Below are 17748 nucleotides of genomic sequence, written 5' to 3'. Positions count from 1 at the left end.
CACGGTGGAGAGGATAAAGGACTAAAGGGAACAGTTTAACTCTGTAAGCTGGCACTGAGCCCCCAAAAGCCCCGTAAACAAACCAGTAAATCACCCTCACTGGAAGTATTTCTGTTTCCTGTCAGTCACTGCTGCTAACACATTCAAGACTCCTATCTATCTATCTATCTATCTATCTATCTATCTATCTATCTATCTATCTATCTATCTATCTATCTATCTATCTATCTATCTATCTATCTATCTATCTATCTGTCTGTCTGTCTGTCTGTCTGTCTGTCTGTCTGTCTGTCTGTCTGTCTGTCTGTCTGTCTGTCTGTAAGGGGGTTTGCCTGTGTCCCTTGTGAATGGACACAGACTCCTGGTCCATCTCATCTCAGTAATCTGTCCTTCCCATTGGCTGCTGCCAGGACAGCCTCTCTTTAACGGACCAATCCCATCGGCCCCATCTGCACCAGCCGCTCCTTCCTCCTCTTAAAGAGCCTCCTTGTTTTCAATGGAGCCTCAGTCTCCACACTGACTTCCTCAGGCAGAGTGTGCTCTCACCGCTGCTGCTCCTCTCCATCCGTCCGCCTCTCATCGCTCTGCTCTCGCTGTCTGTCCACTGTCTCCTTCACTCTTCCCCTTCCTCTGTCTTCACTGCTGATCTCTCTGCCTTCCTTTGCCCTCCACTCTCTGTCCCCTCTCTCTCTCTGTCTGTGTGAAACTCCTCTGGTCCTAAGCACTCCTGAGCCCGAGCATCTGTGCCGACTGGAGTTTGTTGGTCCGGGGAAGAAGGTCCTTGTTGTTGTTCTGTGTGTGTTGATCAGAGGAGGGAGGAAAGGAGACGCCACACAGGAAGTGCCGAACATCATCTTTGTGAAGAAATGTGGAGACTTAAGAACTGATCTCCTCCTCCAGCTTTTTGTTTGTCTTTCTTCTTTTTTCTTCTTTTTTTTTAATTGCAACACCTGGAATGCTTAACTTGGACTGATGGATGTTTCTGAACTGTGCATCCCAGAGCCTCTCTGCTACCACAACCAGTGAGTGCTTCCCTTCACTCATTTTTATGTTCTTCTGTCAGTTTTGTATCAGTTGTTCTTTTATTGTTCAGGGTGGCAAAATGGCCAAATTTGAATTTCTCTTTGATTATATTTTTACTTCATAACTCACCTTTAAATGCAAGAAGAAAAAAAAATATGCATGAAGTAAACATTTCAAAAGATGAGGAGTTCCTCCTGTGCAGCGCTCTGTTTGGGACAGCTGATCTCAGAAGCTGCAGCAGAGAAGCCTGCAGGGAGTCCGGTGTGGACAGTCGTCCCAAAGCTGTCCCGCTCCGCATCGGGATCCAGAGTTTAACCTAAATCTATTTCTAAGAATACTAACTAGAAGCAGCTCATTGAAGTGAAATCAGAGTTTGCAGCTGAGCAGTTTTGGTGATAATACTTATTTCTAAATTAAATTTGCATATATTTGAAGCATCTTTTCTTTTTAATAAACCGTAACACAAAGGCTCGCACAGTGCAGAACTCCAGTTCTTTGTAGCACCAATAAAGGAGCAACAAATTAAACTTTTCTCTTCATTTCAGCTTGTGTTTTGTAAAAAAACAACAAAAAAAACAGTTTGGAGTTATGATCAAACTGTCATTATTAAAAATACTGAAGAATTGGTGATCTTTACAGTAATAAAAGTGCCACTCTTTGCGCACGCAGGCCTTTTGGATTTGTTTCCACAGAGAATCGATCTGGCAGCTTGTTTTGCACTGGTTAAAGCAGAAGTGCAACAATCTCTCAGATCTGCCTGGGAGCATCATTCTCAACTGTTTATAACGTCTTTGTATGTCTGTCTCAGCACCTGCTCCGACTGGACAGGGACGCCGTTCAGTGGCGTTAACTTTGTTTTAAAACATAGATGGGACGAGATAGATTTGACCTGCTTAGCAATTTTTACAGCAACGAGATTAATGAGAATCCTAAAAACAGGTATGTTTAATGTAATTTTAAACAGGTGTGATCGGTTCATTCTGTGAACTTACAAAAACTGGAAACATATCAGACAAAGCTTTGTTTTATTCAACAGCAATGGTTTATATCAGTTTCTATTTTAGATTTTAAAAAATGGGTGCATATTTTGTGCCAATTGCACTGATTTCTTTCACGTGAAACAAGTCATTTTTACACTTTTTATTATGCCTTTTTCCCTAAAGCATGAAAACAAGTTGCTGTAAATATTGAAAGGACTACAAAAAAACTAAGAGTTTCAGCCGTGTTGTTAAATGTGTGCGACATAAGGGTAAAAGCCGTACATAAATTTAATTTTATCACCCCAGTCATATCAGTTACAGTAAAGGGAAAAGAAATGCTTTACATGAATAATGTTCCACCAGAACTGCTCAGTTTTAATCTTACATAGTAACTAATAAATCTGTGTTTAATGCTTCAAGACCACCGTTTTTAAGGACTGCAGTGCAGATAAAAAAAACCATTCTTAACCCGAAGCTCTTTTTTTGTACCATATCTTATTTTTGTGTAATTTGTTTAAGACGTTTCAGTCAAAATTGACAGCATCTTGACGTTAACCTCTCTGACCCGGGGTCAATGTGTGTGTGTGTGGGACTGAGTCCACTTATATCAGTGCATCTGATAAAGAGGCAATTTTATTTATTTATTTATTTTAATGGCACACCTACCCTGACATTACTGCAGAAGCCCTCATCTCCACATATTTGCTGCATTTCCTAAAGGAGTAAATTAAACTTGCCCGTTCTGCCTTGACATTTATGTTGTTAATCCGAGCCTCCTTCCCTTCACCACCTGGAAGTAAACGTGTGTTTGCCAACAGAAAATCTGTTCCATTAAAGACACGTATTGTCGTGTTCGGAGAGGATCTCTCACCTCAGCCAAGCAAGCAGGTCGTCTCACCAAAAAAAAAAAACTTCTCCGGGGATTACCAGCCCTCCCCGAAGACGTTTTTTTTTTTTTGGTGAGACGACCTGCTTGCTTGGCTGAGGTGAGAGATCTGATGACGGTCGCACCTAAAGAAACAAACGCCACCGATGGACAAATCTCAAATGGATCACCTGATGAAAACTTCATCAGATGTGCAGATTAGGACTATTTCTGCTGCTTTTATTAGCTAATTGTGTTAAATTGAATTTTGTGTGCAACTAAAGATAAAATACTAATAAAAACAGAGCCTGAGGTCATCAAACTACATATATTATTCTTAAAAGTGACCCCTCTCTGGTTTAAATTAGTTCAAACTCTGAGTGGCATTTCTTTTTTCTGCTTTAAAATGTTTCCTGAAGTCTTATTTTAGACTTAGAATTCTCTTTTGTAAAAACACAAACAGGATATTTTACCCTATTCCTTTCCGAAAATAGACACTGTGTATTTTAATTTAAATATCTACCAACTAATTGTTAATTTTATGTTAATCTAATTAATAATTAGTCTGGATTTTTTTAATAAACCTGTCACCTCACCCCACTTTGCTCAGATAAATCATCCTAAGTATTTGTTCTTGTTCCTTTGCTCTTCCATTGTGCAAGCTGTCCAGTGTTTGCACACAGTCAGAGTTAGGAGCACACATATGTGCATGAATATTAAAATTAGAGCAAATAATCTCACACTGACCTGACGTCTAATTTTAACTGCACCAACACCTGCCTCCGTCTGTGACGAGAACCACAAAAAGATCTGCTCCTTGTCTGGACTTTGGAAACATTTTAATTATATTTATAAAAAAGAAAACCTTTAAACACAGCCTGGTTCACCGATTTACTTCATTATTTTTGACCTATTAGCACCACACATGCATTTAAACAAGTAATTTAGGAAAAACAGAATAATTACAATTACAACAATTGCTGATATCGCTTGTTGCTGAGAGGCAGTGAACGGCGAATTCATGAATTTCAGTTACAAAAATGTAAAGAAATTCAACACCTGATATAGATTTTTTTGACACTGGTCCGAGTTTTAATGTTTTTTATTAATTATACCAATATGTACAGGAGGAAAATATGTTGTCATGGTCGGTGTACTCTCAAAATTTATTTAGCAAAAATGAAAAACAGATTATTTCCACTGAACATAAAAAAGCCAGTAATTTGGAATATCATTCATTTCCTTAGAGAAGGATTAAAGTTTCCATTCATGGGTTTGCACAAAATGTAAAATTGCCCGTCTTTGATTTAATACCAAAATATGATTAAAAAAAAAAACTATCCAGAAGTTGCCCCAGGTGATGTGATCCATCCCAGTTTTGTTTATTTTGGTGATTTGACCGGTAAAAATTAACCTAAAAAAACTCAAAGGTTTAATTAAAGGATGAAGTACAAAAACTACTGTGTGTGTTCACATTTGGGGGGCAATAAAAGTAACTGCTGCTACTCCCGCTCACGGTTAGTTTCTATATTTTATGAAATTAGGAAGAAAAAAAAAATCAAAGATCAAAACATTTCTAAACTTTGAAATTTCCCGCTTCATTTTCCCACGGCTGTCCTGTTTATTAATAGCTGCTCCATATGAAGAAGCGGCCAGGCTCTGTTGGTTGAGTGTGAAAAGATGAGATGTGAAATAACTTCATTACATGTCACGACCCCCCCTTGATACAGATATATCCTTTAGGCAGCCTGTCAAGGACTCTGAATTCATGAAGATGCAGATGAACACCTTCTTTTTGCTGCGGCTGCTCGGGAAAGGAAACACAGATACGCCTTTCATGAGCACAGCGCTGAGCAGCAAACTTCTCATGAGTTTGTTTTATTGATCAGATTAAATTAACACACACACACAGAGGGGTAGAGGCGGTAATCATGGAGTGCGGGTCAGGCCACATGTTTAATTTAATGGGCCTCGTCGTAGTGTCACGAGGTCTCACATTGTGAACTTAATTCCTCTTCACCGCGTTCATTTGCATTGTGTCAATTGACCGGAGCGCTTACTGTATCAGCTTGAGTCTCACTTGAAATTCAGCCCATCCACTAATACCATTAGGCAAATGCAAAGTTGTGTCATTTACACATTTGAGGAGGGGAAAAAAAAAAAGAAAAAAGGTGGACGGGAAGGCGGGGTGGGAGAAAAAGCCAATTTGTGCCGAACAAGCGACGGTTGTGATTATCAGTGGATGTTATTACTGTGGAGGAGCAGACGTTTGAAGGTTATGTTTCTGGGCAGTAATTGAAATGCAAAATAACATTAGGATCGATGGCCATCTCTGTTTATTTATGAAATCAATATCGCGACTGTCCCTCATGAGTCCCCCTCTGATTCCCAATGACGGCTTAAGTCTTTGCTCGTTTATTCTTTTCTCCCCTGTAACCTCCTTCTTCTGTCTCTTTTTAAAAGGCAGTTAGGGGTGTGTTTGACTTTGCAGAGAGAGCAATTTCCTGGAGGTGGTGGATGTGTATGTAGATGGGGGTTGATACTCCAGGTAAGGAGACATCATCCATGTGGGAAATCTGTGCAATCTCTCCTCGTGGCTGTGACATTGAAGAGGCCATATGCTGGTAGTTTTGTGTGCTATCTGTGTGTGTGTGTGTGAGAGAGAGTTTCAGGGAGACAGAAAATTAAACAAAGTATATTTATGCAGTATAACCCTACCGCTGGGACTAAGTAACTATAAATATTGAGTGTAAAAGTGAAAGTTCTCACAACTTAAACTACTTCTGGAGCTCTCAGCTAAGTTCCTCAACCTTCCTTAGAAATCAGACTCTTAGTGAGCGGACCGTGCAATTAAACTAAAGTGTGTAGATCAGATTTAATATGTTTCAATTTGACCAAATTTACGAATCAATCTGGGCACAAATAGAAGTTCAGTTGGGTCCAGATCCGAACCACGGTCTGCTATATGAGGACTCTTACCATAAAGGCTAACTAATTACCATAAATGTGGGAAAACATGTGCAAGTAAAAAATAAATAAATTAAAAAAAAAACACAAACAAAAATAAAACATTCTGTTGAAATGTAACAACCCATCTGAGTCCAAATCAAATTTCATTTGGCTTGGGATCTGGACCCCAGTCCACCATTTGAGGGCCCCTATATAAAGATCTGATATATATATATATATATATATATATATATATATATATATATATATATATATATATATATATATATATATATATATGAATCTGTTTCTATATTTGCTAAATTTAATGACCAATTAACTACCACATTGACTGAAAGGAACAAACACAAGATGAAAAAATATTTTTATTTTCCCCAAAATGAAAATCTTGTCTTAGTGGCAGGTTAAAGAAAAACAAGAAAAACGCACAAAAAATAGTTTTTTGTAGCACAATTTAAAGGCAACACGAATAAATTATTTCTGTCTTAGATCACATTCAACTCAGGAGCAGAACTCGATTAACTTAAGATTCTGTACGAACTCCTGCAATTAATGCAATTTTTTGTGCAATGTTTAAGTTTTAAAGCAGCTTATTGAAGCGTTCAGATTTTAAATCTGATTGTTTGCTTTGAAATGAACATTTCAGTAGCTTGTATCTCAGTGTTGGACTCTTCTTAGTAAAGAAAATAGGTAGGTTTGGTGCAACTTGTGGCTTGCTTGCGTGTGAGTTTGCGCACAGACGCGTTGCTTCTGACGACCTTCATTTGCACCAAACGTGGCGTGTCGCCACATGCGTCGTTGTTGTTCCTACTTAACTCCTGGGCGACGCACGCCACCCCATTTTCGCTCCTGCGTGACCATTCATTTTCCTGACACGGCGGCCGCGGACTAACAGCGTAATCTATGTGTCAGGCAGTAAGGGCCACTCAGTTTAGAGCTGATAGAGTTTGCCCCAAACAAGGACAGCCTATCATAGAAAGATTAATGAACTAATTTCATGCATGGCTCCTTTGCCTCTGTCCTTCTGTGCTTCCATGTTTGACTGTGTGTTCAGCACAGTGATTTACGCTGCGCTGCTTGCTACAAACTGAACCCCCAAGCTGAAAAAAAAAATGTTTGTCTTTGTTGGGAAAATACACTGTAAACAATAAATCTTTATGTAGACAGCTTCCGATTGTTTCGACCATGCAGTTTGTTTCATTTTTATGATTGGGAGTCTAATTGTACTGTGTTGAAACTTGGAGGCCTGAGGTGAAGTGGATCCTTGAGGAGTAGGGGCAAAAAAAAAAAAAACACTGAAAGATTTGAGTTTTAAGTCGCTCTGTTGAAGCATTTTCAAACTCCTGCTCCAAAGATTAAAAAAAAAAAAAAAACACTGATTTGAGCATGTGTTCATGTCATGTGAAACACCGCGGACAGCTCTGTGGCTTCCACACAGAGTGATGTCTCATTCTTACAGCGTGATGGACAGACGGAAGCCCGTGTCTGCCGCGTCCACAGTGGGACCGCCTCACAGCAGCAGAACAGAGAAGGCAGGTGACCTTCACGTCTGTCTGACGAGTCCTGCTTGTCTGCTCTGTTTGTACCATTTTTCTGCGCAGCGGAGAAAACACGAGCCCATTAGATATTTGGTGCGCTGCGTTTGAGCGTGTGTGGGTTCTGCCGGTGCAGTGAGACTTTTTGAGAAGGTTCTGTCTCTTTATAATCTTAAGAAGAATGCTAAATTATCAAACTACGCAGCTATTTCTGTCTGTACAAATTGGCGGCTCGTGCCATTATTTCATTTGGACAGATTTGAAAGGACCCATTAGAAATTTTCATTAAAACCTAACAAAAAACATCTCCCCAGCGTTGCTGTGTGCTAAGTGTGGAATGAACTACTTTTTACATATGCCACGATGTACTATTCCACAGGGATTCCCCCTATCTGGCTGCGATGATGTATTAACTGTTACCACGCTGCTTTCTGCACCTCCCTCAGACGGGAGAAATTATGCCTCTCAGCTCACTCTGGGCGCATGCTGATTTCCAGCAAGATTTAACAAGAGTCCTGTGAATTTTTCATAAACCACAACGGCCCCCACAATGAAGACTAACATAATGTTGTATCGCTCCATCTTGCACTGTGTTAACAGTCTTGACTGATTAAAAATGCATAAGGAATGTCTGGGACCCGTAAGAGGAGGGTTTATTTTTTCATGCCTCATCCTAAACAGGAAGGAAGCAGGGGATCAATAGATCCGATCTGAGCTCAGGGGGTAGAGGCTATCTACTCCCCGCTCTTTCCATCCTCTTTCCGTTAGCACTTAAAAGTTTTCTGCTGTTAGGGCCTGATGAGTTACTGGCTTTACATAAATGCAAAAAGGGAGTACATATTCTTAACTACAATACCAACTCTAATAATGGACATCCACTAGAAGAAGAAAAAACCCTTAATTATTAGACATTTTTATCGTTTTCTCCACCATTCTCAACAAGTATGTTCAACCTTTAAGGGCTGAAGTTGTATAGGATCAACACCAGTGCCTTGTTTAAGGCCTCAGTTCATTCTTTAAGACATAAACATGTATTTAATAGCAAATCAAATGTTCCCACCTTCTCTCATTGTTGGGAATTGAAGCCAGCAGGACCAAGAACGTAAGGAGTGGAACCCAGAAGTTGAAGCCAGAATGGGACCACCTTCCCTGTCAGGACAAGTTTTAAGACTCTCCTTTCATGTAAACAAACGAGACATTGCTCTTGTTGCAAAGTAAAAACACACATCAGATATTTTGTTTCAGGTGTTTAATACGTTTAGTTGTTATTAGTTATTTCAAGCTTTAAATAAAGCTCATTCAACACCATGATTGTGCTCGGGGGAGTAGGCAGGGCTTAAAGCCCTATATTGCTTGTGTGCAGATGCTGGTTCCAAAAATACAAGATGGCAGCTTCTGTAAAACAGTTCCTGCTGGTTTCAGTTCCCAACAAAGGCAGGCACACTTGGTCTGTTAGCATAATATGTCTAAGAGAAGGACTCGGGTACTAACATGTTGCGTTGTTGGGACCTGAGCCCACTAACGATCTGGGACTTTAGGCCCCACCTTCTCCTCTGCACAAAATTACAACGTTACATGAGCTTTCTGTTAGGCCTGAAATAACTAATTACAAGTAATTTGGCATAATTTGATTTTTTTAATACGATCAAAGCCCTAATTGTTTACATGGAGGTTTGGGACTTAAAACTATGGGGACGATGCCCCCTTTCCAGGGTCCATTTTTGAGTCCAGTGTTATAATATAGTCTTTTCTCTAAGATAATAATATTAAATACTCTGCAAGTACACCAACATAAACGGGTCTTGATCCCTTACTGAAATACAAAACACAAGACTACACTAAAAAATAACAAGCATTCCCTTAAATAGAAATGTTTGCATGACAAATATATGGCCTGTACAGGTATGTTATATAATTTATTATTGGTTACATGTATGGAAATCTGAAAATAAAATACTACTTTTCACTGAATTATATTTCTTTCTTTTAAAATGGAGCTTCTGTTGTTTCAAATTAACATATGATTAGTGCTCACATAGTTTTTTTTTAGACTGACTCAACTTTTGAACTGCTGTTTGTTGTAACTGCGTTTGTTGAACTGATTTAAATGACGTGCTGAATGAATCGATATCTTTTTTGCCAAGTTTTATTTGCGTCGGTCTCTTTGTCTCAGTTTGGTCTGTTTTCCCTCACTCACCAAGGTTCATTTTTGTCGTGCTGAAATGTCAAGCACATACAGGGAGAAATCCAAACAAATCTGACAGCGCTGCTTAAAAGAATAACATTTATGAAGGAAAATGAATTTGGCCAACTTCATTTAATTGAATCAGACAAAGTCCTGGCCAGAAAATGAAAGTAATCAGCCTTACAGTATGACTTCTTCATCATGAACGAAAGCCTCATAACTTTGTGTTTTTTGTGTTAATTTAACATGTCTTTTTAGTGCAACTAAACAGAAAGCCATTCAGTTATCTTCCTGTGAGTGTGTGTGGCTATAAGTGCAACATTTGCCTTAAACTCTGCTACCTCAGATTACTGCAACCTGGCGCTGACAAAATAACCGAGACTATTGATTAGGTTATAATATTTTTAATCCTCCATATGCTGAGTGTAAAACCTCTCTCCGTCCATTAACAGCCTTCCGAAGTTTCATTCATTCATTCATTTACTTCTGGCAGCCGACCAATTGTTGGCATTGTTTGCAAGATGTATGGAGCATCTGTTGACATGGTCGTTAGTTGCCATTTTGCCTGAGAGGAATAAGCCGCGGCAGTATATCACTTGGCATTCCAACACTTTAATGGTTGTGTCTGTAGCATAATCTATCAAACTCATACCAGCCAGCTGATGAATTTCTCAGAATGATGGGGCGATGATGGCTGAGAGCAGCACGCGGCGAGCGCATTGTTGGAGGATGATTTAATTGCTGTTTACTGATGCACATTTACTTCCATGTAGGGCTCTTTAGAAAGCATGTTCCTTTTAGCAAGTATGTGAACTAATTATTATTGCCAAACAAATCCAGCTCTGAACTGAACGCAGCTCTCCTCCTCTGTATGTTTCAGGCTGCTAAGCAGAATGCCCTCTGATGACCGGCACCTGTCCTCGAGCTGTGGTTCTTACGTTAAAACCGAGCCCTCCAGTCCTTCCTCCTCACTCGTAGACACCGGCAGCCACCACAGTCCCAGCGGCAACTCGGACGCCAGCGGCGGCTACGTGAACGGCACCAGCGGGCGCTCGCACGCCCTGGACTCACCTCCAATGTTCAACCCGGGCATGCTCGGGGGCGGAAGTGCCTGCTTACGTCGCTACGAGGAGTGCGCCGGCAGCATGGTGGATGACTCGCCAATCAAGTGCGAGTACATGCTCAACGCCATTCCCAAGAGGCTTTGCCTGGTGTGTGGGGACATAGCCTCGGGCTACCACTACGGGGTGGCTTCTTGTGAGGCCTGCAAAGCCTTTTTCAAAAGAACGATACAAGGTATTTCTCACGTTCTCTCCTCGGTTGATGTCTAAAGCCCGTGAAACCTTCCAGGTGGTAGAATATTTGATGTAAAAGCACCAACACAACAAAAACTACGTCCACCAAAAGTGTTCTCAAGAGTATAAAAAGTACAAGAATGTTCTTCCTTAGTTTCATATAAATTTGAACAGTAAGAAAGCAACATTTCACTGGTGTACATGACGAAAGTGGAGTTAATTTTCACTTCTTCACATGACTACACAATAAAGAGGTTTCCAACCCACAAAATGTGTAGTTTAGGTGTTCAATCTGAAGGTTTGCGATTGGTTTTTATGCAGTCCAATCAAACAAACGTGTTTAAATTTAGAGGTCAGACAGATTTTTTTTTTTATTTTTATATTATTATGGCCGATGTCAGTCTTTAGAAACCAGTGAAGCTGATGGTTCATGTTTTTTTTGTTTTGTTGCTTGTTTTGTTTTTTTGGTCAGTATGTATTTTCATCAAACAAGATTCTTTAGCAACCCTTAGAAAAACCTGCACACTTAAAAAATAATATACAGAAGAACTTTCTGGCTTAAAAAATAGAAACTAAATTGTGCCCTGCAGTAAGTATTTTGTAGCAGCTGCTGCTTCTTCTTCATTTGCCTCCTTAGTAACTGGTTAAGTATGTTCAGACACAGCTGATTGGGGATTTATTTTTTTAAGAAGTGGCCAATATCAGCTATATAAAATTGGTCAGTCGATTTATCAGCCCATCACTGCTTGCCATAAACCTCCACTGTTTCTGTGAAATGCTGGATGATGTGGGCTGTTCAAAATTTTAATGCCTTAGTCTTCTAAAATATAACTGAAACAACAATAAATAAATAAGAGGTCTTTTAGTAGCCTCTAACAACTATATGCTTACAAATATAATTACTGTAATGTGAGGTAAGTAAAACAGAATAAAACTGGATTTGAAACAGTATGTTCTCTGTTTCACCAGTGCTACTTCTCTCCTTTATGTTAGGGGAAATAATTGCTCATAAATGTTTATCTCAAATGTTGAGGAACTTTTAATTAAATGGAACTTTGTTGAACATTTTTTATTATTGCCACAATGCTTTAAAAAGGGATGCCAAGGAGTCCTGACCAAATATTCAGAGTGACCATATTTTAGTTTATCTGCAATTTCTTTAGCACAAAGTTCTTTATTTTTCACGCTGCTGGTGTGTTTATGACCAACCCAGACACAGACATTATCTGCAACTTTTCCTAAATGACCGAGAAGAGTTTTCATATTAAACTTTACTTGGAAATGTGAAAGAGATTAACAAAAACAAAAATTAGGCCAGATTAGATGCATTTTTTACAATGTTTCATCAGCGGGTGTCATTCATTAGGCTTATTTTATCTACATAATTATGGGCCCGCAATCAGGTGTTTTATAAATGTATTTCTTTGGACTGATAAAAATGAAATTGCGGCAATAACCTGTGAAACTCAGGAAGTTCCACATCTTAACTCTCTCCGGTGTTAAAAACAGATGTCCCATTTAAACCATTTGAAGACATAAATAAAAACCGTTTCAGAGTAATTATTCTATCCATGTATTGCAATAATATAAAAATATTAATTTAGTTAAAAGTGGGCCAGGTCTCAGCCTAAACCATCCACGCAGTGAGGACTGTAAATAAAAGTAATTTGTGACTTTGTGCTGTATTGCCCACGGACCCTTCCTCTTCCTTGTGCTCTTCTTTGAGGAGGACAGGCTTGTAATGAGCTTAATCTGTCCGTCATTCGTCCTGAGCCACGGGAGTTTCAGTCAATAACAATCAGTGTTGGGTGACTGTAATTAAGAGCCAGGCATTTCATTGGAAGAAAAGTCAAGAGAAGAGAAGAGAGGCGTGGATCTGTTCTTTGTCTCTGGGCCCTCCGTAGCCCCAAAAGCAAAGGCTGGGAGATCGGGGGGCCAATTAGAAGCTCGATCACGTGCCGGCGGGGCAATAACAGACGAAGGGGACAGAGAAGGAAGAAAAGGACAGTTTCAAAGAGTCCTCTAAATAAATGCAGGGGGACAAGGGACAGGGGGGACATGGTCATCCGCGGAAAGGAGAAGCCACTTTAATGGAATGGTAATCAGAAAGGGAGGGTGGAGGTGTGTGGGGGGGGTGTCCCGGCCTCGGTAAAGGAGAAGAACAAGGAGAGGGCCGAGATGAGCGTGAGGATAATAGCATGGCATAATAATATATCAAAATTTAGAGGGAAAATAAGAGAGGTTAAGGAAGGATATTAGAGTGGCTGAAATGTCCTTTGAGGAATAAAGGTGGACACGAGACCTGATTAACTAAGAGGGTACGCCGACAGTGGGCTTTTAGAGGGAAGCAATTTAAGTCTGCAGAAGGATCGCAGTCCCACAGCCAACCCAGCAGCACGCACACTGGACTCTCAGACACACACAGGGTATTTTCATCAAGGTAAACAAAGTAGATCCTACAATCAATTTTATTTACATCATTTTCTAAACAATCAGCAAAATATGTAAGAAAAATTATGCTCCGGGGCGGGGCGGGGGGTCATATTAACTTTGTTTCCTCTGTGTCATCGCTTCCTAATCTTAAAAAAAATACATATATATGTTGTTTGAAGTCATATTTGCAGAGTATTACTTCAAAAAGCACGGTCTGTGTTTACAACATTCTAGCTTAAATGAATCTAGTATAAATTGTGACGGAGGTAAAGTTTTGTTTTCTGAAATAACAAGCAGAATGTAGCTCATGCAGATTTAGTTTTCAGGATAAAGCTGGCGCACGTCGCGCACCTTCACACACGAGTTCTGCGGTGAACTTGAATCTCTCCGCCGCTGAAGCCTCTCAGTTTAGCAGAACTCACCTACACTAAATCCTGCGGCAGTCTCTGCCAACATCCTGGCGTGGTTCCCCGGACCCCTGACTGTGCCTGTGACCCTGCTGGCACCATCGATGCCAACGATCCTGACAAATGTTGGCACCTTCTCCTTGACCATCGGGGGGGGGATGTATGTGTTTGGGGGAGGGGGGTGGAGGTTGAATGCAGCTCTGGCAGATCTACAACAGACAACACCTGGTTTGCTGTTTTTAGATCACATTAATGCATCTCCGGGCTCACAGGACTTTGTTTAAACAATCATGGGATATGGAGGCTTTGGACGTAGAATTGGTCCTAAGATTTATGGGGTCGTGTCAGCTTTTGAGTGCAAAATGATTCAAAATATTCAAAAAAAAAAAATAAAGAAATTAAAAAAATAAAAGAAAAAGAAGAAGCTGACCGGAATCTGGTGAGAACGAGTAGCAGCGGTTAAATGGCAGCGGATTCAATATGTCTGCATTTCTGGCTGTTTTTGGATCCGAGTGATTAAATTGCATAGGAAATATTTCCATTCTGAGCCAAGAACCGTCAAGACAGACTTGAATAATACATCGAGCTTTGCTACATGATACGGCAGCCTTAGATTGTCCAGTCTAGCAGCAGCTCCTGGTCTGTACTGGAGAGCACGGCGCAGACTTCTCAGCTGTGTTTGAGCAGAAAGCTCGCTCCGCAGAGCTGAAGCTAATTTATCTGTGAATCTGGGACTCTGTGGTGGAGGAGGACGTTTAACATCAAAACACCACTAAACCGTCCTCTCCTTTAGGGGGACCACACTGGGTCACCTTGGGACAGGTGTGTGTTCACTTGTAATCCCTCAAATGTGTTCCTGTCCTTGTTGTTCTTTACATGTGATCTGCTTTTTTTAATTCTAATTTCTGATGCGTATCTCCCAGGGAGACAGAGGAGTAAATTAGTGTTTTTAATCCTCCACAGGGAACATAGAGTACAGCTGTCCGGCCACCAACGAATGTGAGATCACCAAGAGGAGACGGAAGTCCTGCCAGGCGTGCCGCTTTATGAAATGTCTTAAAGTCGGCATGTTGAAGGAAGGTGAGCACGAATATTCCCCTTTAAATATAATTATTTTCTCACGTTTTTTTTTTTTTTCACTTGTTTTAATTGTGTGAGTGAAAACCTAAACAGCCAGTTTATCTGTTTAGTCATCAGAACACTGATATTTGTCTTAAAACATCAAATATTAAGAGAAAGTATAAAAGAAATTATGACGTTTTTGCCTTTGAAATGCAAAAACTTGTATTCCTTTTTTGCTTTAAACATTTTACTTTGGCACTATGATATGATACTATGATATTCTGACGGTATGATAACCTTGAGGGAAAATACGTTGCTTTCAATGTATTAAAACAAAACCTTTAAAATGCGTCATTTGCTTTTATTTAAAAACAAAAATGCAAATACTATTCCTTGTTCTGCCTAAATAATATCACATACTGCTTAGTAATGATTATTTTTACAAGTGTCACCATATATAATCCTAAATAAAAATATTTATATTTACTTTATTTTTAATGCACAGATATATTTAAGTTGACTGAGAGAAAACAAGTGAACATGTTGACCGACACTTTGATTACTGTCAGCTTTTTTCTAGACTCAGGACACATTTTAATGAAATTTATGATGTTTAAGGTCAAGGCTGAAGTTTATTTCAATCACAAGTATTGAGAATAAATATAAAATTTAAATTTGATTTGATATAGTGTCAGGTAAAACAACAGAGTCAACAGCCTTGATTATTCGCCTCCTTAGCGAGCCTGAAGCAGCTGTCTGTATATTTTATCTAAGATGCTAACTCTTGCAGCATGTATTTCATATAGATACTTTAAACTGCACGTTATCAAGACAACAAGAAGTTGCAATTTTTTTTTTCTTGTGAAATCTTAATTTTCTTCATAGTGTCAGTCATTTAAGTCAATATTAATCAAAAAAAGAGAAATCTAGAAACTGTGAAGCTCTAAATTTATTGTTTATTAATTTGTTTCTTAGGATGTGATTCGTAATGCTGAGGTTGATACCCCACTGTGAGTCAGGAAACAATTTAAAATGATTAGAAAAAAGTTCTTTTTGCCATAAATGTTAAAAGAGATAAAAAGTGACGCTTAAATGGATAAAAATGGTTGTTGAGGCGATCAGTGTGGTTAATATGACCTTATTTAATTGGCTTTTAAGCAAAGTTGGCTTCAACAAAAGATGTTGGGTTTGTTGTTTTGTAGAAGTTTGTTTCCTGGAACCAGATGGTAATAATAATCAGATTTAATATCAGATTTCTCTGAAAATAAAAATCGAAAGAGCTAGCAATTTGAACAACTTTTTTATATGTCGGTTTAAGATTGATCGCTGTGCAGCTTGAGCTTCGAAGCCATCCGTAACATTTTGAGTGGAGGAGGATGTTTCTTTTACGATCCGACATTAAAGCTGGCCTTAGCCTCGGGGAGCCAGCGGTGACATGACCCGCTCATTCCTTACTTACCTCTCCTCACACCGCCGAGCCTCTGGGCGCTTAACTCCGACGGGTTGGGAAAGCTGCTGAGTTGGATGTTCTTACGGAGACTGAGTGAAATGTGTAACAGTACTCTTGAAAAGCACACAGGCCGTTCCCCGGAGACTTTCCCTCTCCCCTGGGCTCTGGGTGTCTTTCTTCCTCTCCCGCTCTGTCTGAGTCTGCCATCCTTCCCCTCTCCTGCCTGTCGTATTGATCCTCTAAATGCTTTCCGAACATGCCGCCTCACTTCCTGCACGTGTTGTTTTTCCTCCGGTGTGGGACCTCTGGGAGTACAGAGGGAAAATCTAGCTGATAGATTTTTTTTTTCTTTCTTCTTCTTTTCATAGAAAGAGTTTTAAGTTAGCTTTTTTTTGTTTGTTTAGCTACAAGAGCTATGCTACACATGGATTTATACATGACATTTAAATTTTAATTATAGAGTTTTACTTCCCATTAAATTAGCAAAGTGTTGAATTTGAACTTTGTTAAGGCTGTCTAAAAATAATTATTCTAATACTCTTACGTTTAACAGCTGAAGATAATTTTGCATTTGAGACATAATTGAAAAATGTTGTTTGCACCCTTTTTTTAATATAGTTGATCATTTTAAATTTACATAAATGAACACATAAATACTGTCATTTTATTGAATTAAACCAATTCTGTAAAGTTTCCATAGGTACTGACTGTATTCCAGAAATAGTAATTATAACTAGCCAGCTTTTATATCAATACTGGTTAAATAATTTGCCGTATTTCCTAAAATTAAACATTGCATCTCAAACATTTATTTATAGGCTTCACTGACAGCTAGACACTTCCTAAAATAAAACTGTGGTCTCACAGCTTTGTTATGCTCCGGCCACACCAAATGTGTCTCATGTCTGAGATGCTCCGAGCTGCGCTGGTAACATAGGATGCGTGTCAGGCTCTTGGTTCGTTTCCATGGATTTCGCTTTGCAGCCATGTTTGTTCATCTCAGTCACGGGTCGTTTTAATTGTGCTTCAGCAGTATTTTTTACATTCACTCCCATCTCCATGTTTTCATCCTGATCCGAACATTTAAAAAAACTGTACCTATTAGAGCAAAAATGTTGTCACACCGCTGACAGCTGTGGAAAGTTGGCGTTTGTGTAAGACACAAAGTAGGCCGCAGGTCAGTTCGTACCTCGGCCAAATTGTGCCTTTGTGGTTTTGATCAATTCGTATCTGTATTTTTATTAGGGATAAAAAGGAGCCGTCTGCCACGGGTCTCTTCATACCCACCTTGGCATCTGCCAAAACTTTGATGGTTTAAGCTCTTATAAGAATAATTTATTAGTTGCCTAAAAACACAAGCAGACTACGTTGTGCTTTGCTTGTTTTTCAAACAAGCAGCGACAGCTTCAGTACACCTACACTGTGGAGAGTCGGTGCCGTGCTTGTGCATATTTTATCCTCCATAACTGAGCCATTACGCAAACCACAGTATTTAATGTACCGGAGTACACTTTAGAAAATATCTGGCTTATTATTGTGTCAT

At 39.5% G+C, this 17748-nt stretch overlaps 1 protein-coding gene across 6 annotated transcripts in view; it reads left to right on the top strand.

Annotated features, from left to right (window-relative positions):
• esrrgb (estrogen-related receptor gamma b) overlaps nucleotides 1-17748 on the top strand; it is a 108694-nt gene that overhangs the window by 67512 nt on the left and 23434 nt on the right. For 5 of the 6 annotated variants that reach the window (XM_025008364.2, XM_025008361.2, XM_025008365.1 and 2 more), the window contains 2 exons: nucleotides 10439-10854; nucleotides 14657-14773. In XM_025008364.2, coding sequence (XP_024864132.1) covers nucleotides 10439-10854; nucleotides 14657-14773 — 533 coding nt within the window. Of the gene's footprint in view, nucleotides 1-522; nucleotides 1023-10438; nucleotides 10855-14656; nucleotides 14774-17748 lie in introns of those variants that run through there. The other variant, XM_017427242.2, reaches the window with a different exon arrangement.

Source organism: Kryptolebias marmoratus, linkage group LG19, assembly GCF_001649575.2.
Source record: "Kryptolebias marmoratus isolate JLee-2015 linkage group LG19, ASM164957v2, whole genome shotgun sequence".
Lineage (NCBI taxonomy): Eukaryota > Metazoa > Chordata > Actinopteri > Cyprinodontiformes > Rivulidae > Kryptolebias > Kryptolebias marmoratus.
This window is presented reverse-complemented; position numbering and strand designations above follow the sequence as displayed.